The 23,955-nt window shown below is 47.9% G+C and overlaps 1 protein-coding gene across 3 annotated transcripts in view; it reads left to right on the forward strand.

Moving 5' to 3' along the window:
* Nucleotides 1–23,955, forward strand: part of nfat5a (nuclear factor of activated T cells 5a) — a 34,867-nt gene that overhangs the window by 6,176 nt on the left and 4,736 nt on the right. Inside the window, exons 2-12 of one of the 3 annotated variants that reach the window (XM_063196636.1) lie at nt 8,337–8,399; nt 9,021–9,681; nt 11,555–11,744; nt 13,888–14,078; nt 14,453–14,625; nt 16,377–16,511; nt 17,222–17,274; nt 17,516–17,648; nt 17,983–18,060; nt 20,024–20,142; nt 20,311–22,819. In XM_063196636.1, coding sequence (XP_063052706.1) covers nt 9,041–9,681; nt 11,555–11,744; nt 13,888–14,078; nt 14,453–14,625; nt 16,377–16,511; nt 17,222–17,274; nt 17,516–17,648; nt 17,983–18,060; nt 20,024–20,142; nt 20,311–22,819 — 4,222 coding nt within the window. In that variant the 5' untranslated portion in view covers nt 8,337–8,399; nt 9,021–9,040. The remainder of the gene's footprint in view (nt 1–8,336; nt 8,400–9,020; nt 9,682–11,554; nt 11,745–13,887; nt 14,079–14,452; nt 14,626–16,376; nt 16,512–17,221; nt 17,275–17,515; nt 17,649–17,982; nt 18,061–20,023; nt 20,143–20,310; nt 22,820–23,955) is intronic. The other 2 variants (XM_063196634.1, XM_063196635.1) reach the window with 2 other exon arrangements.

The raw sequence follows: 23,955 nt of genomic DNA on the forward strand, positions 1-23,955 counted from the left end.
AAAGATTATCAACAATGGCTGGAGAGGACGAAAGTTGTGATGTGTCCGTCCGATATGGGCGAAGCAGCCGCACTTGTTAGCCACCTGAAGGGCAAGATACAGCAGGCGGTTACCTCCTCAGCTACTAACAGGTTAGCAGTTAAACGCGTTTTAAAATATTTAGCGGTTCCACTGAAACGTAGCTAATGCCAAAAGGAAACAATCCTAAGACCTGTTTGGTCTTGGTTTAATTTGCCAGATAGGGCACCAAGCGAACCTTTATGCTTTCGGTAAGCCCCGAGATTTTGATATTGATAAGCAATGCACCTGCTGCCTGCGAGTGAACTTGTCCAGTGTGCTGAAAGATTACATGAAATCCGTACAGTAGTCTATGTGCAGCTGACCGCGAGCCAAACGATTAGGCTACCAATGTCTGCATGACGCGCCTGTTTTGAAATACGGTATAAACGGCAGCGTGACTAGAGTTTGAAAAAGTCATCTGTGGCTTAGTTTTCAAATCGGTCAGATCGTTGTAACACAAAATGAACCGTATGGGTATATCCTATACCCTCGGTTCTCTGAGGGAGATTAGTGAGACACAGACTGTGACTCTATGGGGTTTAGCGCCCTCGCGCGACCGCTCTTGAAGCCTTTTTAAACACGCCTATTGGCTGAGTTGAGCTGTCACTCATAGGCGCCCGCCTCCTATATAAACTGTGACAGCTCGCTCATCTTCACATTACCCAGCTCTGCAAGACGAGCGAGCAGGAAGGGGCAGCACAAGTCTGTGTCTCACTAATCTCCCTCAGAGAACCGAGGGTATAGGATATACCCATACGTTCTCTTTCGGTCGAATCGTTCGACACAGACTGTGACTCTATGGGAGTTTTAAATACGCCCCTGAATGCTCATTCCCAACCAGTAAAAAATAACGGGAGTGAAAAACCACGCTGAAAGTGCAAAGCAGTTCACACAGGTCTTGATCCCCCCGCCTCAAGGACAGCGTGAGCCACCGTGGACGCTGTAACATCAAGGCGATAGTGTTTTACGAAGGTGTGCGGTGAAACCCAACCCGCAGCAGCGCAAACAGTCTGGACAGGCACTCCTCTAAATGCGGCCCAAGACGCGGCGACACCTCTCGTAGAGTGAGCTCTGAGAGCAGGGGGGTCTTTCCCCGAGGCCCGATAGGCCATTGCAATCACATCAACAATCCAATGGGACAGCCTCTGTGTCGAGAGCGCCTGTCCCTTTGAATTAGTTGCAAAGCAAACAAATAGTTGGTCGGTACGCCTGAATGAAGAAGTTTTGTCCATGTACAAGCGTAATGCCCGGACCGGGCAGAGGTAATGTAACCTCTCCTGTTCCTGCGAGGAGAAAGGAGGGGGGTTGAAAGACGTCAGTTGTAGATCGCAGCTGCCGTACAACATAGACACTTTAGGAATAAACGCTACATTGGGCCGAAGCGTGACATTATTATTATCCGCACTGAATTCCATACAGGAGGGGTGTATAGAGAGAGCAGTGATCTCGCTCACCCTTTTAGCTGAGACAAGGGCCAGCAAGAGGGCAGTTTTGTACGAGAGGACCTTAATGCTTGCAGTCTGTAGGGGCTCGAACGGGGCTTGGGAGAGCGCGTTCAGCACCAAGGAGAGGTCCCAAGAGGGAACGGTCGAGCGCACAGCAGGTCGAAGGCGTCGAGCGCCCTTCAGAAATCTGTTAGCCAGGGGGTGCGCTCCCGGAGATACACCATCGTAGCCTACATGGCATGCTGAAATCGCTGACAGGTAGACCTTAAGTGTAGAATAGGCCAGTCCCTTCTCGAATAATTCCTGAAGGAACGTAAGTACATGGGTGATAGAACACTGAAAGGGGATAACGCCCTTCTGAACACACCATCTCTCAAACGCCCTCCACTTCATATCGTACACAGATCTCGTAGATGGAGCTCTGGCACTCTGAATAGTTGCAATAACATTCGGTGGCAGACCTATTGCTCTTAATGTGTCCCTTTCACGTGGAAGGCGTGTAGGTTCCACGCTGACGGGTTCGGGTGAACTAACTCCCCCCCCATCTGTGACAGAAGGTCTTTGCTGTTGGGGAGTCGCCAAGGCTGCCCGGCCAGTAAGAGAAATATCTCCGCTAGCCAGGGCTTGTTTGTCCACCAGGGAGCAATCAGCACCAGCGAGAGGCTTTCCTCTCTCACCCTCGCTAGTACATGTGGGATTAGATGGACTGGGGGGAACGCATACAAGAGAGTGTTCGGCCACGGGTGTGATAGCGCATCCGTTCCCAGTGGGGCATCCCTGTCTCGAATGGAGAAGAACAGTCTGCAATGTGTGTTCTCTCGTGATGCAAATAAATCCACCTCCGCGCGCCCGAAGCGTTTCCACACGAGCTCGATTACGCGCGGGTGTAATCTCCATTCCTGATTGGAGAGGCATGCCCTCGATAGTCTGTCTGCACGCACATTCAGCACGCCCGGAACATGAGTGGCTCTGAGCGACTGTAAGTGAGCGTGTGCCCAAAGTATAATATCGCGAGCTATGCGGTGAAGCCGAAGCGACCGCAGGCCCCCTTGGTGATTTATGTATGCCACTACTGCTGTGTTGTCCGTACGGACTAAAACGTGGTGATGGCGCAGCAAAGGCAGGAAATGCTTTAGCGCTAGGAACACTGTTGTCAGCTCCAGGACGTTGATGTGAAGCTGACATTGGTTTTCCGTCCAAACACCACCCACAGCCAGATCCCCCAGAGTGGCGCCCCAGCCACTCAGCGACGCATCCGTTGTCACCACACGTCGTGTCACGATGAGTCCCAGTGGGGCTCCCTGTGACAGTAGTGCGGGGTCCCGCCACGTCAGTAGCGCGCGGATGCATGGGAGGGAAACCGTTATCTGCCGGTTGAGGTGTGCTCTGCGCTCGGGGTGCAAACGGAGCGAGAACACCCATCTCTGCATGTCCCTCATATACAGTTGCCCCAGCGGTACTACTGCTATCATAGATGCCATTAGACCCAGAAGGCGAAGGCAAATACGAAATTTGACTTTCTTTCCCAGTTGGAAATTGGAGAGACACTTGTGAAATGATTCCACTCGTTGTGGCGTGAGTTTGGCACGGAACGTGGTGGAGTCCAGTGTGAGGCCCAGGAAGTGCACAGTTTGAGCTGGGGTTAGCACACTTTTCTGATAGTTTATTCGGTAACCTAGGGATTCCAGATGGCTGCGGAACAGATGTGTGTGTTCCGTGGCTATCTGCGCTGACGGGGCGCATAGAAGATAATCGTCTATGTACCCGAAAATTCGCATTCCTCTTTCTCTCAGTGGGGATATGGCAGCATCCATAATTTTTGTAAAAAGACGGGGTGCAGTAGCCAGCCCGAATGGCAACACTTGGAATTCTAGTGCCCTGCCCTCGAAATAAAATCTCAGGAACTGTCTGTGGTGTTTGTGTATGCTGACGTGAAAATACGCCTGTTTCAGGTCCAATTTTGTGAACCAGTCCCCGGGTTTTATGGACGTAATGAGTTGCTTGTGCGTCAACATTTTGAAGGAATATGTTCGTATGTGACGGTTCAGCGCTCTCAGATCTAAGATGGGGCGAGAACCCCCGTCCTTTTTCGGTACAACGAAATACCTGCTGTAGAACCCCGACCGTGCTACGTGTGGGGGGATTATCTTTACAGCGTTCTGCTGGAGTAGAGCTTCTATCTCCTCTCTTAGTATTCGAACCGAATTTGTATTCACCACAGATGGAGTTAGCCCCTGAAAGCTCGGGGGCTTTCGTGCAAATTGTATCTTGTACCCATGCTCGATTGTAGACAGAACCCAAGGACACGTTACGTGTATGTGCCAAGTCGCTATACGGTGTGTGAGCGGCTCTGGACTGTACAGGGGTATGACTGTGTTTGGTCGTGCGCCCGCGGTCTGTAGTGGGGAGTTTAGCCACTGAGTCGGGGGGCATAGTGGGTATGAGCGTGTGCGAGGGGGATGCTCGGCGCACGCGTTTGCTTTTAATAGTATTTTTTCTCGGGGCTGAGGGCTTATGAAACCGTGTTTGTTCGTGAACGACCCCAAAGCAGAGCGTGGGTGTGTGTGAGAGACTTTTATCAGACCCAGAGGTAGAGCCGTGGGTATGGGAGTGTGAGTGAGGGCACTGGGGCTTAACAGCTTTATTTGTGTCAACAAGGGGAACATGCTTGTGCGACATTGTGTGTTTACGGACCACCCCAGAGTTGAACGTGGGGGTATCTTGGTTTTGTGACGGGCAGGGCGCGTAATGGCCGGCCCGACACCGTGAAGGCTGGTAGGGTAGCCTAGTAGCTAGGCTGACTTCTTTTTCTTGGGCATCGGGCGGCCACGTCCTCGTCCGGCGCCCGCGTCCAGTTGGATGGTAGGGCGGCGTGCCCATGCACTGTGAACCACGGTCGGCTGTGGAGGTGGCTGAGCAGGGCGGGTCACCGGTATGGTCCGTCTAGCCGTGTGCCACTGGCGGGAGGGTCCGGCAGTAGTAGTAGGCTGGGTAGGAGGTGGGTTTTGTACGCCCGGGTTTCGGGGGGGTACTGGGTGGGCCAGTTTGCGGGGAAGACAGTAGCCAAAGGCTTCGTTCTCCTTTTTCTTTGACTCGCACCGCGACTGCATTGCCTGCACAGCGGAACCGAATAACCCGGTCGGGTCCACTGGTGCGTCCAGGAACGCGGGACGGTCCTTGTCTTGAATGTTCGTCAGGTTGAGCCAAAGATGTCTCTGGGCTACCACCGTCAGACCCATTGCTCGGCCTATGGCCTGGTTAGAGCAACGTGTGGTCCTCATAACGAAGTCCATTGCCGTTCGAATCTCGGTCCATAGTTCCTTCACCGGCTTGTCCTCGTTGATAGCGGCACCCACTTCTGCCTGTAGCTCGGCCACGTATGCTAATAGCAGCGACACCGTGTTCTGAGCGCGCGCAGCCTGTCCCAGGACTTTAAATGTTTTCTCCAATTGCTGGGAGGAAAACTTTGGCTGCTTGTGAGGCAGTTGTGCAGAGGCTGACAAACCCGTGTTGGAGTTGGGGGCTAGGTAAGAGGCTACGGACTGTTCCACTTTGGGGCAGTCAGATAACCCCCTCTCTGTTGCTCCCTCCATTTCAGAAAAAGAACCGAAACCACCGATTACCACTCGATTGGAGTAAGGTTTGTTCCAAGTTCTAGTCACGTCATCCAGGCAGTCCTTAAACGGTGGGACTGAAGCCTTGGGTGCCGGTGCGAGCGGGGGCAGGAAATTACCGTCGAGCCTGTTGCTAGCCCGGACCGGTGGCGGTTGTGGCCACACGAGTCCGAGGCGCTGGGCGGCGCGTTGGCAGGTTTCCAGGAATAGTTTTCCCGCTGACGTTTGATGGTCGACAGTTGGCTCCTCGCAGACCGAAGTGGCGACGGAGGCAGGGGGGGTGACTTGGGTGAAGGGGAGAAGCGATTCGCCGTCCCCGCACTCCATATTAGTCTCTCCTTCTGTGAAGGAGCACTCCTCCACATCGGCAACCGACTCGGGGGCGGGGGGCAGTAGGCTCCCGTGACCCGTTGTCTCGTCGCCAGACCAGTTAAGCAGTTGTGCCTCGTCATCCTCGCTCATCACCAGCTCGGAGAGTAGGGGGTCCGAGAGTGGTTGGGGCTCCAGTGGTAGCCCGAAGCATTCGAAGCGCTGCTGTAGTGTTCTCAGCGAGAACCGAGAACAGTCCTTGCATCCCCGTGGGTTCTCCAGGGCCTCGCGGGCATGCTGGAGACCCAGGCAGTTAACACAGGCCGGGTGGTGGTCCTTGGAGTCGATGAACTGACCGCACGCGTTCGGGCATGGGCGCCGTTTTGGGCGCGATGCGGAGTGCATGGCGAGTCCGTCCAAAAAGAAATAAAATAAAAATATATATCTCCAATGTCGTTATCGTAGGGGTAGCGAGCTTGTGCGGCTGTCCGAACGAAAAACGGTATGAAGAAAAGGTGAAGCAGGCAGGTGGCGAGCCTTGGCGGCCAAATGCTAGCAGGTGTCTTAGCAGGGAGGTTCGCAAGCTAATGCGGCGAATACTCACCTCACGAAAAAATATTCTTTTTCTTTCTTTCTTTCTTTCTCTTTTCCTCTCAATACCTCGACGCTATGTGGCAAGAAAATGTCTTCTTGCCAGCGAGCTAGCTGTTGAGTCGGGGTATAGTCAAGAAAGTTGCGGCGTGGTACTCTTCCGAAGGCTTGTAGGCGAGTCTTGAAGAGCTAAAAATGTGAAGATGAGCGAGCTGTCACGGTTTATATAGGAGGCGGGCGCCTATGAGTGACAGCTCAACTCAGCCAATAGGCGTGTTTAAAAAGGCTTCAAGAGCGGTCGCGCGAGGGCGCTAAACCCCATAGAGTCACAGTCTGTGTCGAACGATTCGACCGAAAGAGAACTACACCCAAGCATCTCCTTGAGTGGGCGTCAGACTAGAACTATGCCACGAACAGTGCAGTCTCTCTTTTTTTTGCTCCAGCAACGACCACAACAAATGACAACATTATCATTCTTACAGGAGCTTTGGACTGTTGTGCTTAGGCAGGTGTAGTAGGCAGGCCTATGATTTCTTACTTGGGCAGGATGAGCATTTATCCATCTCCATAGAGAGCATGTTGATACAAATGTGTCTTCATGATGATTTCACGACCTAATTTGCTATAGGCTGGCCTAGGCCTATTCATTTTCATTTCTGACTGTACATTAGACAAGCAAATTATATAACAATGATGAATAATAGCAGAATTAATGTAATACAACATGAAGTATAATGGTTGCTTATAGCTTGTAGTAAAAGATAACCTATAGTATGAATATGTTTATTTTTTACATATTTGTAATATAGGCTATGTAATATATATAATATAATATGCCATAGTCTATAGTATAAATATATACAGTAATTACATATTTATAATATAGGCTACGTAATATAGCCTGTAATATAGGCTACGTAATATAGCCTGTAATATAGCCTAATACGCCCCCACCCCCCGCGCGCGATTGGTCATTGGTTTTTCGGTCCTGGAAATTCAGAAAAAGGTTTTGGAAAAGTCATGGAAAAGTCATGGAAAAAAATTGGTGAAAAAGTGTATGAACCCTGCTGTAACACTCTTTGTGTGTCTGTCAAGTCCTCAACCGCCAAACACTCCCACCCGCCCCCCATCTCCAACCTCCAACCCCTTGCCCTCTGTTGTACATCCTGTCTACAGTAGCCTGGGCTGAACTGAAGTAGTACGTCGTAAAACGCTCACACATGCATATAGGCTTCCTGTAACTGCCTACTGCCTTTCTTGTGCGATACTCACTTCCTGTTACTCGTCTAGTGACTCTGGCTGGCTCTGTCCTGTCTGCCTGCCACGTGCGTGCAGATTGGCTGATGAGCTGAAAGCTGAAATAGATAGAGCTGCCCGCTACCCTATTTTTTCACTTCGGGCAGATTATCAGTCTGTGGCTTAAAAAGGGAGGGGGGACAAGCAGGCAGGATTTCAGAGAACACCGGTGTACAAGTGTGGGATGTTCTTAGTATTACATGTTCTATGCTATTTATTGGAAACGGTCACATTGGAATAGCCAGCACCAAGAAGGTCATAAACGTAGCATACCAGATACAACTCACAAGTTCAACTGGTACAAAATCACGTCACTGTTTTCCCCCAGCTGGGCTCTGTATTACTTGTGGCAATTCTTTTTGATGAGGCTAACTTGTGTTTTTTTACTGTGACTGGTGACATAGGGCTGTGTTCAGAATGTTCACTCATGCACTGCATAGCACTGTACATAGTGTTAGTTCTAAGTACTGCACTATGCAGTCAGCGAGGGGCCATTTTGGACTGCGCCATGCTGTTGTGTGGTGTAGTGTAAAAGGAAAGTGGGCATTCTCTTGCTTCCTGTTTTGGCAGGAAGCTGATGGATCTTAAAAGATAGGACTGTGTTCCGTCAGCAGCACTAAAAGTAGAGGTAAACCAGTCCAGGCCCCAGCAATGACCCAAGCACCCAGCATAACAACCCAACAGCCGTCGACAGAGGGAAACCACATCAACATTCTCTGGAGAATCAAAGCACAACACCATGCATTTAATGAAGTGACTGAAACATCAATTTGGCTCTTGATAGTATGTCTGTCTGTCTCCCTTTTTCAGTCAGCACAGTCAGTTTGCTTTGCACTGCAGTTTTGTTAATAACACTGTACATTGCATTGAAGCCACAGTCAATAAGCTAAACTGTGTTACGATTTCATTTCAGAACTCAAACAGCATGGACCAAATTGAACTGAATTGGTGTCTTCTCTGGATGACTCGTACATGAATGATCAGCTCTTGTTGTTCATTGGCTGTCTCGTTTTTATTCCAGGGCGTTGCCTCTGAATCAGGGAGAGTCTGCATATAAAATGGTCTGCAGTTCTCTGCTTCGTAGGTCAGAAGCTTGTTTATTCTGTCTCCATGGCTACGTCCCAACCAAAAAAAAAAATCTTACCAATTGGCATGCTACTTCAGTTGACACCTGATAATAGCATTTGGACCCTGATAATTGTTTTCAAAATGGCGGCTGCTTAAATTAAATTATATTTTACCAGCCCCCTTTTTTCATTTCTGAGTTTTGCTTTTTATTTTGGCCTTGGTTTTTATTAATAATATGTATGCATTAAGCATGTTGCCTTGTTTAATGTTGTTGCCCTGAATAATGTAAATTATGAATAAACAGCAACATTTGGTCCATTACAGCCAATTTTAGCAAAATTCAAAAAATATTATATTATGCCATATTTTCCCAACATTTCACATCACACCGTAAAGAAATGCATACACATCTCTGCACAAAGTAAACACACATACACACAAATTCGGAAATAGTATTTACGATAAGGGAAGATAATCCGCAATCACCTGACCTAAGCAGGGCCAGACATGTAAAGCGAGCTAGACAGGCGTCACCAGCCACGCACTAGTTTTCACTGCTTGAATTGGGACGACTAGCCAGGCTGCTTTGTCTGTGGCTGCGCTTAACCTGTGTGTCTGTCTGTCGGCCACGTCACAGATGCTGCAAACTCCAGCACCATGTCCTCCAGCCCTGTAGGGGGCAGCAACACCTCCACCACCACCTCGCTCCCCGGCTCCTCCTGCCCAACCACCACCATGCTGCCTGCCACCCCCACACCGGAGCAGCAGCAGCAGCAGCAGGGCTCCCGGCTCCTGGGTGTCCCCCTAGCAGAGGAGGGCCCTGGAGGTCCGGGAAGCTCCGGGCTGTCTGCAGAGGTGGCAGCGGCGGCCGTGGCGTCATCGGCATCATCTGTGGTGGAGAGTGCCGGGCTCACGCCCTCCAAGCGGCGGACGGTGCTGAACATCTCGCCCCCTCCCGAGGACCTGCTAGATGACAGCCGCATGTCCTGCCAGGAGGAGGCGGCCACGGCCACGGCCTCGGCCCCGGCGGCGAGCACCACGCTGGACTCGGAGCAGAGCGGCAGCATGTGGATGGAAGAGTCCCTCTCCAGCTTCAGCATGGCCAGCAGCAGCTCCTACAACGACAACACGGAGGTGCCGCGCAAGTCCCGCAAGAGGACGCCGCGACAGAGGCCTGGGCCCAAGCCCACCGCCACGCAGACGGCCAGCATGGAGGTGTTTGATGCCGACAGCGCCAACGCGCCGCACTTCGTGCTCTCGCAGCTCAGCTCCGACACGAAGGCCAGCCCCAAGGGCAGGTAAGGTGTTGATGGGAACAGCCCATTGCATGCTCAATCTTGTACCAGCCACTGACAAATTGATTCTGTCAAATTCTTTAACCAGTTAACTGTCAATTCCTATTCGATAGAATTGTACTGAGTACCAAGACATTAACTGAATGTTATATTATATTGTGTCCTGTGGCTGGTGCAATTTTCCTCATATATATTTTTTTTAGCGATACTAGTTATATAGCCAGTATTAGTTTCTCATTTTTCTCATATTAGTCTTTGCTTTTGACTGTTGTCTGGGCTCCATCTATTATCGCTCTTATGTACATTATACACACACACACACACACACACACACACACACACACACACACACACACACATACTGTATACACACACACACACACACACACACACACACACACACATACTGTATACACACACACACACACACAGACACACACAAACACACGGACGGTACACACACGCATACTGTACACACACACACATACTGTATACACACACACACACACACACACACACACACACACACACACACACACACACACACACATACTGTATACACACACACACACACATACTGTATACACACACACACACACACACACACACACACATACTGTATACACACACACACACACACACACACACACATACTGTATACACACACACACACACACACACACACACACACACATACTGTATACACACACACACACACACATACTGTATACACACACACACACACACACACGCACATATACACATACTGTATACACACACACACACACACACACACACACACACACACACACACACACACACACACACATACTGTATGCGCACACACACACACACACACACACACACACACACACACAGTATATACACACATGCACACACACACACACTGTATATACACACATGCACACACACACAGTATATACACACATGCACACACACACACACTGTATATACACACATGCACACACACACACACACTGTATACACACACACTGTATATACACACACACACACACACACACACACACACACACACACACACACACACACACACACACACACACACACACACACACACACACACACACACTGTATACACACACAAAGTAAAAACATACCCCAGAGCTCATTTTGTTTTCTTTTGCATAGCACAGCAAAGGCTCCAGACCTGTTGTTACAGTCATGTGAGAGCGATTGGTTCCCTGGTGTATCCAGAGAGAGTGTTGATGACCTCAGTCTATGCGAAATCGTGACCAAACTGGTAGAGCAGCCATGGGGAGCCAGCAGGTTTGCAATGCAAAACAGTGGACTGCCCATGGGACCATGGCTGGATCTGAACAGGCCTGGCCAGGGCAGGACAGAGCTACGCCCCCCCCTGGAGAGGGGCTGCTGTGACAGGGACGTGTAGCGTGGAGAGCCAGCCTTGTGTTGTCCCCATGGCAGTTAGTGGCCCTGGCAGACAGTGGCCAGCAGGCAGTAATCCTGGTGCCTGCTGTAGCGTGGGAAGCTGCCTTTCTAGACAAGTGTTGTGATGCAGATCTTTGCTATGTACGTGCATTGTCGTGTGTGTGTGTGTGTGTGTGTGTGTCTGTGTGTCTGTGTGTCTGTCCGTCCGTGTCTCTGTCCGTCTGTCTATGTGTGTTTGTGTTTGTCTCTCTCTCTGTTGGTTTGTCTGTCTTGGTATGTGTATCTATCTGTGTGTGTGCGTGCATGAGGGCTTGCGTGTGTTTACAATAGTGTGTGAAGTTGTTAGGATAAGTAGTCAATCTTTGTTGTGTCGTGTTTGACACCGACCTGATTAGCGCTGTTAGTTGACCATCCTGTCCTCTCCCGCCCGCCACCTGTCTGTGCCCAGCAGCAACTCCCTGGAGACGGGCGGCACCCTGCGGGCAGGGATCCTGTCGGCCCAGTTCCCCCAGAAGAGCGAGGGCAAGGAGCTGAAGATCCTGGTGCAGCCGGAGACCCAGCACCGGGCGCGCTACCTCACCGAGGGCAGCAGGGGCTCCGTCAAGGACCGCACCCAGCAGGGCTTCCCCACAGTCAAGGTAAGGCCACGTAAGACCTTCCTACGCCATGGATCACCTGAGCTTACCTTAAAAGTTGTGTAAGCAAGGCAAAGGGATGGAGGACCTGCCTCTGTGGGTAGCTACCTTGTCTGGAAGATCAGAAAGTTGTAAGCAAGGTTAAGGCAATAGAGGACCTGTTCGTCAGTAACTAACTTGCGTGCGACGTCAGTAAGAAGTAAACTTGGTAGGCCATGGAGCACCTGTCTTGTCAGAGTCTACCTTGTCTTCAACATCTGAAAGTTTGAAGCTTAAGCGAGGTAGGCCATGGAGGATCTTAACCACGCCTCTCAAATGATGTTAGTTTGTAGTTCAGTTGGACTTTCTGTTTGGAGCTTGAATGTTCTATTGTGTCCAAGAGGCCTGAATGGGAATCTTCTGCAGACATCAAAATCAGTAACGGTTTACTGTAAGCATACAGCCATTAAAAGCCAAAAGAGATGTATTTTGGGACACCATGAGCCTTGTCTTCGGATGCAGCCCCAGTCAGCAATGTGTACGGCCCAAATTCGTTATCATTAGCTTGGCTCAGCTTTACCTTGAGGAGCATTGGCTGCCTTAAGTTAGAAGTGACCAAATTGTTTCTCGTGTTCCCTATTTAAATGTCCTTGCATGACTAGTCAACCGATCCAAAAGTAGTTGCACTAAATGAAACATGGTGATTTCCTATCTAAAGAAATGGCACTGTAATGAAAGGCGTAGTAACACATTCTGAGCACCTCAACTTTGGCGCTTTGATATCTTCACTCCTAGTTCTCTCGCACAAAGAAAGAGGGGAAGTGGGGGTCGTGGGGGGGACTAGGATTGAAGATATCAATGCACCAAAAGGTTTGGAAGTGTTATTCTAGGATTTTAATAAAATCTCCCGGGTGTTGTTTTAAGGCCATAATGGCATTCCGCTGCATATGAGGTTGTGCAAACAAGGCATTTAGCTAAATCTGACACACTTGCTCCATATGATAAAAGGTCGCTATTTTCTGCATTCTCTGTCAGCACGGCTGTGCTTTTTATGCCCTGGACAAAGTAAAACGGTTTAGTCAGCAGTTGCAAAGAGCGACAACCGTTGGAACAATGTGGACATTATGGTGGGAATGTATGTGTGTGGGATGGATGAAGGCTCTGTGTTGTACTGTATGTTATATGTAAGGCTGTATGCATGTGGATGTGGGATGCTGGTTATGTTATTCATGTTGCTGTGTGTGTGTTGTGACATTTGTGAATATGCGATGATGTGTGGAATGTATTATCCATATGGGACGACTGTAATCCATTACATTATAAATAGGGCTGAACACTTGAGCTTTTTGGTACTTTTTTATTTTTTATTTCTTGCCCAGGTGACCTTTCGAGACAAAAGATTTTTCATTTGATCGATTGATGGCTCAAAATATGAATAACATGAACTTCATAAAAAGGGAGCACAGCCTTGTGGATTTTTCCTTTATGTCTAGGATTTTTTTGTTTGGTTGAACTACACAGCAGTTTACATTATGGATGGTTGCACAGTCTATTTGCGTGTGTCACTACTCTGCTCTTAAAGTGCCATTCCACCATTAATGGAAATGGCTCATTTTACACCTCCTCTTGAGTGTTACATGATTTGAGTTTGACCTTTCTCCTGTTCTTACAGACGTTCTCTGAGTCTTGCAACGCTAATTCTACCTTTTTAAGATGGTAATTGAATTGTAGCAGCTACACTCAGAGAATGACTGGAAGAATAGGAGAGAGGTACAATTCTATTATTTCCATCCTCAAGTTACTATGAGTGCGTTGCAATATGCGACCTTGCCTCCTCCACTTGCTTCTCGTCATGATGACATCACTGACAACAGCATTATATTTCAATATCTTGCAAAAGCTCAATTGTAGAGTCTTTTTCTCATTTGCAATTGGGATGGTGAATGAAGAACAGTCCCTCAAAAGTTGTTGTGGCTAGGCTGACAGCTGGGAAACTTTATCGTTTTCTCCACGGAGGAGGGGCCAGGAGGCGGGACGAGGAGACAAGCGCAAGTGGAGGAGGCAAGGTCGCATATTAAAACGCACTCTTTATCTTCTCCCTCCATCGCCACCATCATCCTCATCCCCCATCTTCATCCTCGTCCTCCTACCTCTTATCATCCTGCAGTTGGAGGGCGCGAGTGAGCCGGTGATGCTGCAGGTGTTTGTGGCGAATGACACGGGGCGAGTGAAACCGCACGGCTTCTACCAGGCCTGTAGGGTGACTGGCCGCAACACCACCGCCTGCAAGGAGGTGGACATCGAGGGGACCATGGTCATCGAAGTCACTCTGGAGCCCACCAACAGCATGACACTGGCGTAAGTTTCTGCCTCTTCTGATTCGTCAATCAGTTGTGTTTTGGGACCACATCTAATCATGTTTTAATGGGAGTGCATCTCTGATGTCTAATAATTCAAACTCATTTGGGAATTGATAGTATTCAGGCACTGTGACTGATTTCAGGTTTGGCAATGTTTTGTCTGTGAGACAAAAATCAAGGTCAGTGCCTACACAGAGTTTGTTAGTCAAGTCTAGCAAATCATTTTGTACTATCAAAGCCAAGACCATTTGTCCATTTTTGTTCCCAAACAATATCAGCTCCTCATTGAGAACTATGGTAATAGTCAAATTCTCCTCAAATCAAGTACCCATATTGAGTTTTTTCCCTTCTCAATCTTGTCTCCCTCCACAGTGTGGACTGCGTAGGCATCCTGAAGCTCCGTAACGCTGATGTTGAGGCTCGCATTGGCGTGGCGGGCTCCAAGAAGAAGAGTACACGTGCCCGCCTGGCGTTCCGCGTCAACATACCTCGTCCAGACGGCTCCATGCTGACGCTGCAGACCACGTCCTCGCCCATCCTCTGCAGTGAGTCTACCTCTCACACAGTTGTTTTCTGCTCATCCAAGTTGATAAAAAATTTTGTTTTGATGAACTGTAAAAATGAGTGATGCACGATATTAAAAATTTCAACCAATACCGATAACCGATAATTTCCTGCTTCTCAGGGCCGATACCGATACCGATATGTCACATTTTCATATTTAATATAATATAAAAATAATAACTTATAGTATCGTTGCCCATGAGTGTTGATCAAAATGTTGCCTTGTGTATCACCTTCCGTTTCTTTCAAGAGCAAGCCTATATTGCTATGGCCCTATTAAGTAAACACTTTTAATTTGGTTACATTTTTAGGGTGTGTACTACTAAACCATGTGGAATGTGACTTACAAAAGGTGATCGTGGTCCACTCGATTATTAATAATCCAAACAACCAACTTTATTCCACGATGGGTTGCTCTGATTAATATTGATTTGGACACATTATCAGGATGATTTTTGGTTTGGTAGTCAAGGTTACTAAAGTATGGTCTGTTTGGTAGTGGTGTCTTTTGGAGGACTGAAGCTAGTCTGATTTTTTGTGGAAGATAATTTAGGTTTCAATGTTAATACAATCTAGTGCCCTACGTTGCTGTTGATGTGTCTTGGCAGCAGTGGCAAGCAAATAGTGATCAGTAGCCTACATTAAGTGTAAAATATAGCAGCCTGTGCATTATTGTCCTATGCATATGGCTGAACACCTTTAATTTTCAGGGGATTCAACTTCAAGGAGAGAAATAGTTTATTTTTGGCATATGAGGATTTATAGTCAGCAAGTATAGTAGTTAAGTATACTAGTTTACTTGGTAATGCGTAAATATCTGCTATACCATTGTAGCTTTGTAGAGGTAAAGTGATATTTTTACACCAGCATAAAAAGCTATTTCAGTTGTTCATGCCGCAACGATCCAAAATCCATGGACTAAGAAATATTTTGTTTTTGCACGAGTTAATAGGTCTTTCTGCACCATACCAACAAGAAAATAATTAGAGTCCTTGGCATTGCAAAGAGCAGTGCTGTGGGACCACTGCCGAACAGGAACATAAATACAAGCTGCAATGTTGATGACGAATGTGCGCATAGCTGAAAGAGCTATTTTAAGCTCCCACAGACAGTACATGTGTCCTGATTTGTTCCTGAAAAAAAAACATCCCTGCAGCATTGTGAAGTTAGAATCTACTTCCACATATTGCAAATTACTGGTTTTACTTGTCCAATTCAGCCAGGTGATTGACGGGATGAATGATCACCTTGAATGAATTGGACAACTAAAACAAGGTCATTGGCAATATGTGGCGCTGGATTTTAACCAATTTTGCCCATCACTGGAAACAAATGTCTCTTAAACCCTTGATGTCTTTATTCAGTATCCACTCTGAACTGTACAAAGTAAGCTATCCATTCCACCCTGCTGAGAGTGAGAGGCCACTCTGGCACTGCTCCATTGAGCTCCAGACACAGACGCACACAGGCTGATGTTGTGTCTGCAGACGCTTCGAGTGGATGAATAAATTATACAGCCAACAAAGACGGACACAAGCATAATTTGTTTTAGTGTGGCTGTGTTAACCATGGTCTGGCACAAAGGGGTACAACACTGCAATGAACAAGCGATACAGTCAGTGTTGTGGTGATGCCTCATTTGGTTGTCTGTTATTGTCATTTTTTGCATGTTACTGAGTCAGTGTGTGTCTATTTGTGTATTTGTGTGTGCGTGTGTTTTGTGGACATGCAGCTCAGCCAGCAGGTGTGCCTGAGATTTTGAAGAAGAGTCTGCACAGTTGCTCAGTGATGGGCGGAGAGGAGGTGTTCATCATCGGCAAGAACTTCCTGAAGGGAACCAAAGTCCTGTTCCAGGAGAACACTGCAGGTGGGGGAGAGCTCGATTCACTGTGACTTGTGCACCGACACATGCATCCCCACCCATTTTTGCGTGCATGCCCTAGAACAAATTTGTGCCGGGTTTATCCATTGATAGTCTTCAGCAAGGGAATCCACTGTTCATGACTATTTTTAAATTACAATACAATACAACATGTATTCATATAGTGCGGTATCACAACAATGAAGTTGACTCAAAGCACTTTCCAAATACACATTCCCCCATTCACACACCAGCTCTGGAGGCTGCCGTACGGGGCCAATTTCCCAGGGTTCATATGAGAGTGCACACCCTTATACACATACACACATACACACAGACAAACAATAAACATTTAAAAACGTCTGGTTTGACTCAGTGCAAAGACAGGGAGCACCGGGAAAACCAGGCACTGAAATGACTGCTTTCCTGATTAAACCTTTTTTTGTATGCCAAGTGTACAGCCCATCCTTAAATGGTTGTAACTTTATTAACGCACCAAATGTAGCACTTATACATCTTGAGTAACAACCTGAATGTCCTATTCCTGAAAACATTGCACACCATTTTGTTCACAGTTTGGGATGGGCTTAATTTATCAACCCTATGCCCAGATTGTGCTCACATACTTATATTGTAAGTGTGCCTGTGTATTTTTTGCCAGGTGTGCCAGTGGCTTTAGCGACGTGCTGATTTTTTCATGTGTGTCTTTCCTTCAGATGAGAGCGGTTGGCAGGCCGAGGCAGAGATCGACATGGAGCTGTTTCATCAGGTAGACACTCCTGTTACTATGGAGACAGCCATTGGGACTTGACTGCACATTACTTCTGCTGATGCAGAAGTGCTATTTGTGTATGTGTGTTTGAGTTGCTGTTTGTGTGTGTGTGTCTCTGTGTGTGCCACACGTGCCAGTTTCTTGTGAGCAAGTGTACACGTGCCTGTGTTGGATGTGATGTTTATCAGTGTATGCGTGTTTGTCATTTCTTTTCCTTTCATCTCTGCCACTTGCCCAGAATCATTTGATAGTAAAGGTGCCGCCGTTCAGGGACCTCAACATCACCTCTCCTGTGGCGGTTGGCATCTGTATCGTGACCAACGCGGGGAGAACAAATGAGATACAGCCCTTCACCTACACTCCCCACTCCGGTCAGTAAACCCATTCAACCCCTATGCATTGAGTTTGGAAGGGTGTACTTGAATGTCTGTCTTTGTTTGTATGTGTTTTACCCTGGAGGGGAAATAAAACTGCATTTTTAAAAGTGTCTATCTTTGATGGATAAAGGGTTAATGTCTGGTTGTCTAACATGGGCTTTCATCATATTTGACGCAGTGTGTTTGTATGTATGTTTTATTTGAGTTGTGACAGCTCTTTGAGGCTGTTTGAGTGAAAGGTTATATATTTGAGTTGCACTAAAGTGTCAGTAGATCAAAGACCTCTCTCTTTCTCTCTCTCTCTCTCTCTCTCTCTCCTGCTCTGTAGAGCCTTCAGCAGATGTGCCTGTGAAGTCAGAAGCGTCAACCTCAGCCAAGTCCTGTCCTTTTGAGGATCATATGAAAGGTAAACACCAACCAAAAGATTGCAGAGGAAATCATGACATTTTGGCGAGATATTAATCAAATGGAACATCTTGGAGGACAATGTGGACTTGTATAATGGACGCGTTATGTTATGATCGCCTTATACTGAACACATGACCAATAGGATGTTGAACTCAGTTAAGTAATAGCATAATAACCAAATTGGGTCTTAAACAATAAGCCTAGTATGTTGGAATAAGGGTTGTAAGCAGGAAGGTTGAAATTGTTTCAAGCAAAAGGCATCATGTGTTTTCTGTAAACTGAAGCTGTGTGTACACCAGAAACGACCTGAGTCACCCGAGTAGCAGAGGTCGTTGAAGAAGTTTTGACATTGATTCGCTTTATTCGCTCTGGATGGGACATTGACATGTTTGATTTAGCTGATCATCACATAATGTTTCTGGCTTCTTAACCTGGGACATTCGGAGATATGAACATCCCATTGGTTTTCACCAAACTACGTCACAGCTCATTGCCATAATCACTTAAATCACTGAACATCGCTCAGGTCGCCCAGGTTGCTTCGCTCCTGTCGAATTTGCTTCGGTCACTTTATTCGCCGACCCTTCATAGAGAAATAATGAGTTCCCTTGCTCCGGTAGCATAGGTCACTTTTGGTCTACACACAGCTTTAAGCATTATCCTAGAACAGTGTTTCCCAAACTAGGGTACGCAACGTCATTGCAAGGGGTACGGGAGAAGATTTGGAATTTAAAAGAAAAAAAATGCAGGAAGAAAAAAAAAAAACAAATGGCAAAGAATACTGGCAACGAAGGCCTAATACCGGTACAATAAAAAAGTAACCTAGCAATCAGTCCCAGCACTTTACTATGCATGTACGCAGTTGTAGGTGAGGGGAAAAAACGAATAAATGCAAATGTAGGAAACGCCATGTTCTCATTGCGCGTCTGCTCACATGATCATAGGAGGGAAAATGCAGGCCTAATCTGCCATAACCAGCAGGCCTACATTTTTTAAAATGTTCTAGGCCTAGATAAATATGAACACTTCAAGACAGTCATCTACATTATGTCAAGTATAGGGCTCCTACAACAAGACCTGTTTTTTTTTTTTTCTAAAGCGGTCCACCTACTGGCACGTACAGACCACTTTGTTGTTTGACTTGTGCGCTTGCAGAAGGCAACATTTTCCATCTGAATTGAGATGCACAAATCGATCGCAGATCTTATTTGAAAATGTATTGGCTGCCATTTTTTGTGTACATTTTCATTGGTGGCTTGGTTACGTATTAGTCTGAAATTAGACGCCTTTAAATTCTAAATGTCGTCTAATATTCACGGAGAAAAGAGCGCCAAAGCTTAACCCAATTCGGCAACAATCATTCACAAATATGCCACAACACTCAATGACGGACACCAAAAAGTTGTCTTGTCCACATCAAAAGAGTAATTTGGAAAGCTGTAGGACTAAGTTGGAAAACTAGCCTACTCTCTGTCTCTCCCTCTCCTTCTCTCTGTCTCCGCGGACAGTAGGCCTATTGATTGACAGCTGAGACCTCCGTTCTGCATGCAACGTTTTATAGATAACAATCTCATCGTCTTTTATATTCACAAGAGCACCACAATTAATATAGGCTTAATTTCTGAGCATTATTCAGCAAGCACCCTTCACAACTGGAAATCTGTGAAGTCCATCCTCGTTACATTGAATGCTGATCATCAGCCGTTAATATAACGTCGGCTGACGACACGGGAGAACAAAAAAAACTACGCCTACTTTCGAAAGCGACCCCTCCCTCTGGGGGGGGGTTACGGATGAACATGAAGTGCTCCAAGGGGTACGTCATGTGAAAAAGTTTGGGAAGCACTGTCCTAGAACATATGACTTGCTGATGGACATGATTGTTTAGACATGATTAGCTCTTCATTTGATCCGTGTGGTAATTGTGACTGAGTGTGATCATATGGGTTTCTTCCTTGCAGCAATGCAAGCTGGGGGCAGTAATATCGACAGCACCGTTATGACTCCACTGATATTGAAACGAGAAGAGGTCACCCCTATGGAGGTGTCTACTAATGCCCCTGCACCCAATGTCTTTAAGGTAATTGTTTCAAACACAAGTAGTTTCTAAAATCATTTTAGTGGTTCCATTTGTACAAGGATGAATGGTACTTGAGGATTTGCTTTGTCAATCTCCAGAATGCAAGTTTGCAGAATCTGTTTTCTCTGTTTCTCTGTAAATAACTTGGATATTTGTGTCCTCTCACAGCCTGAAGAAGTTTTGGGAGCCCAACAGCAAATTCTGGAGGTGAATGTAAACCTCCCATCCTCAGGCAACGAGTCCTTCCCAAGTCCAGCTTCCCTCCAGCCGGTCAGCAGCACACAGCCACAACAAGCCGCCATGTTTCCCCCTGCTGAACCTCTCAGCACCATCCAGAAGCAAGACATTGCACCCAGTGCCTCCTTCCAGGTGTCCTTATCTGAGGATGCCACCGTCCTGCAGCCCGTACCCCCTCAGGTGCCCCAGCAGTTCCTGCGGGAGACCCCAGAGACCCTTTCCCCAGAGGAGAGTGGCTCAGAAGAGGCCGGGATGTTGGTGATGAGCATGCCACAGTTGGTGGATTCCACTCCTGCCGTGGCCCAACAGGCCCCTGTCACCACCTTGCTCCCCCAGGATGGGGTTGCTCAATTTGAGAGAGCAGTGCAGGAGTTGGAGGCAGGTGGTGGGGGTTCCCTCGTACAGCAGGTCCTGGTGGCAGCCGCAGCACAACAGCAACTCAGCTCTGTACTCTACAGCCCCACATCCTCTGCTGAAACCTTGCAGAAACACGTTCAGGAGAACATGAACAGCCTTCAGCTAGATGGGAATGATAGACCCATGAACACTCAGCAGCAGCAGCAGCAGCAGCAGCAGCAGCAGCAACAACAACAACAACAACAACAACAGTCCTTGCTGGAAAACCTACAGCATCAACATCAGCAAGCTCTGGAAAACCTACAGCACCAACAGAATGTGCTCGAAAACTTGAAACAACATCAGAAGGTCCTTGAGAACATGCATCAACAGCAAGCCTTGGAGACCATGCAGCAGCCACACCAGAAGGCTCTTGAAAACCTGCAGCAGCAGCACCCCACAGTTCTGGAGAGCATTCAACAGCAGCAGCAGCAGCAGCAGCAGCAACAACAGCAGCAGAATTCCATAATCAACCTGCAGCATCAGAAGGTTCTGAATGACCTGCAGCAGCAAAAGCAGAGTTTTGAGAACCTACAACAACAGCAGCAGCAGCAGCAGCAGCAGCATAACGTCTTTAGTCTGCAACAGTTGCAGTCAGAGCTTTTGCAACAACAGGTCCCCATGCAGTGCACTCCCAGTTTCCCTTCCAGTGATGCAGCAAAGCAACAGGCCACTGTCCACTCATCCGATGGTCTTCTCCACAGTACTCCCCAGCAGCAGCAGCATCAACAGCAGCAGCAGCATCAGCAGCAGCAGCAGCATCAACAGCAGCAGCAGCATCAACAGCAGCAACAACAACAACAGCAACAACAACAGCAAGCACTTTTCCAACAGGCCGGTGGGCTGTTGGCAATCCAGACGTCCAGCTTCCTCCAGCAACCAACCTCCCACCCTTCCCCACCTCAGCAGCTCTTTCAGACGTCCAACCCAATGTCTGAGGCCCAGAGTCAGCCAGCGGTGATGTTTGGCTCCAAACCAGCGCCCGCTCAGGCACAGGTCCAGGCAGCTCTTTTCCCGGGTACCATCACCATGCTGGCCACTGACCAACAACAGGGGCCCCCTGCTACGCTCTTCCTGGATCCTACTGTTCTGCCGGCACAGCTGACGACAGACGGCGGTCAGAACCAGCAACAGCAGCCGCAGCAGCAGATCACTTTCATCACCCCCATGCAGACGTCCACATCTGAGGCTCAGGTCCAGGCTGTGTCACTACTGCAAGGGCAGATGCAGCTGGCCACTCCTATGGAGCAGCAGCGGTCGCCCCAGCAACAGATGCAGCCAGCCTCTCAGCCTGCCACCATGTTCCAAAGCCAACCCCAGCAGCAGCAGCAGCAGCCGCAGCAACAAACTCAACAACAACAACAGCAGCAGCAGCAACAACAGCAGCAGTCCGGGCTGCTCTTCTGTACCAACCCCCTCAACCCCCAGGACCTGCAGCAGTCTCTTCTCTTCAGCAGCCAGCCCCAAGGCCTCTTCCAGGAGCAGCAACCGATGCAGGTGATGACCAGCGGTGGGAACGTGATGGTGGAATCTGCCCCCAACCAGCCTCCAGTCCCCCAGCCGCAAGCACAGCCAAACCCGCTGTTGTTCTCCCAAGCAGGAGTCGTGTCGCTGGCACAGCAGGACACTGCAGAGCCCATGTCCTTCCAGGATCAGAGTGCAGTGGTGGTGGGAGACCCCTCTGCTCAGGGTGGCACCTCACAGCCAGGGCTGTTTCAGGACCAGCAGCCCATGCAGGTGGTTCCTAGTTCGGGCAACGTGTCGGTCGGCTCCGGGGAGCAACCCACGGTTGATATCTTCCTGCAGCAGGCAGCCATCAGTGCTCTGCAGGGAGGTGTGCGCACCCAAGAGATGCCTCCAGCAGCCCCCACGGCAGCCATCTTTTCTGCGCCCACTGCAATGTCCGTAGGGGCCCTCCAGAGCTCTGGCGGCTCCACAGCACAACCAGCCCCCGATTCCCTCTTCCAGTCAGCCATAACGGGGACCCTCAGCCAAGCTGGGCAGACGGCCCAGCCTGGCCTGTTCCTCTTCGACCTGCCCAATGGTGAGTGTTTTCATTGCGACTTGTGGACTTCAATGTTTGTCTGCTGAAATCATTAGGGGTGGGTATCACCAACCACCTCCCGATACAATATGTATCTCCATATAGGGGTCACAATACGATAGATCGCGACATATCGTGATACATGTGTATTGCAATATTTCATACCTTCATTTTTTGTTTTTATTCATTTTGTTAGAAAATAGACATGAAGGACCAAATGTTACTTTTTTCTGTAGAGCAACAGTTGCACTGTAGTGAATGTAAAAGACTACCTTCACAAAACGGTAGATCTGGCAGTTGCTGTGTAGCATTCAACATTCAGTAAATGCTATTAAATGAAGTATCGATACTGACACCTCCGATACGATACGAGTATCGTGAAGAGGCCCGTGACGATATATTCAGATACCGATATTTTGAACACACCCCTAGAAATCATGTTATTACAATAGCTGTAGAAAAGTAAGCTAGTTGTGTTATTGCCACAAGGGTTTCAGTTCTTAAATCTGATTTAGATCTGATTTCGTGCAGAGCAATTATTGAGGGTGCCTCTGAACCAGAGCAATAATATAATCCACTGATGCATAGTGTAGCATTTCCCTTGAATAGTTCCTACCCAACTTCATAAGCCATCAGGTTGTGGAGTGCATTCAACTGTGAAGTGTACTACTATAACATTTGTTTCTGTGTATATTAGCGGTTATGAGTCGACTGTCGTAAGATGATTCTGCAGTGTTCACTTACAATGAGGAGCATCTCTAATGCATCATATTGTCAAAACGGCACTGAAATATTATATTTCATACATGGGGAAAATCATACATGCATAGTTTTGGCTCAGTCAGATAGGTAACACTTTACTTGACGCTAGTGTCATAAGCATGTCATTACAACAGTGTCATAATAGTGTGATGGCACAGTTATGCATGTCTCATACACATTATGTCCATGTCATAAACATTTTATGACTGTTCGCCTTACGTGACATTCGGTTATGTCTTTGCCATAACCGAATGTCACTAGGCCAACAGCCATAAAATGTTTCTGCCATGGACATAATGTTTATGACTTATCTATGACTGCGTCATGACACTATTATGACACTGTAATTACACGCTTATGACACCGGCGTCAAG

This window comes from Engraulis encrasicolus, chromosome 4, assembly GCF_034702125.1.
Source record: "Engraulis encrasicolus isolate BLACKSEA-1 chromosome 4, IST_EnEncr_1.0, whole genome shotgun sequence".
NCBI classification, from domain to species: Eukaryota; Metazoa; Chordata; class Actinopteri; order Clupeiformes; family Engraulidae; genus Engraulis; species Engraulis encrasicolus.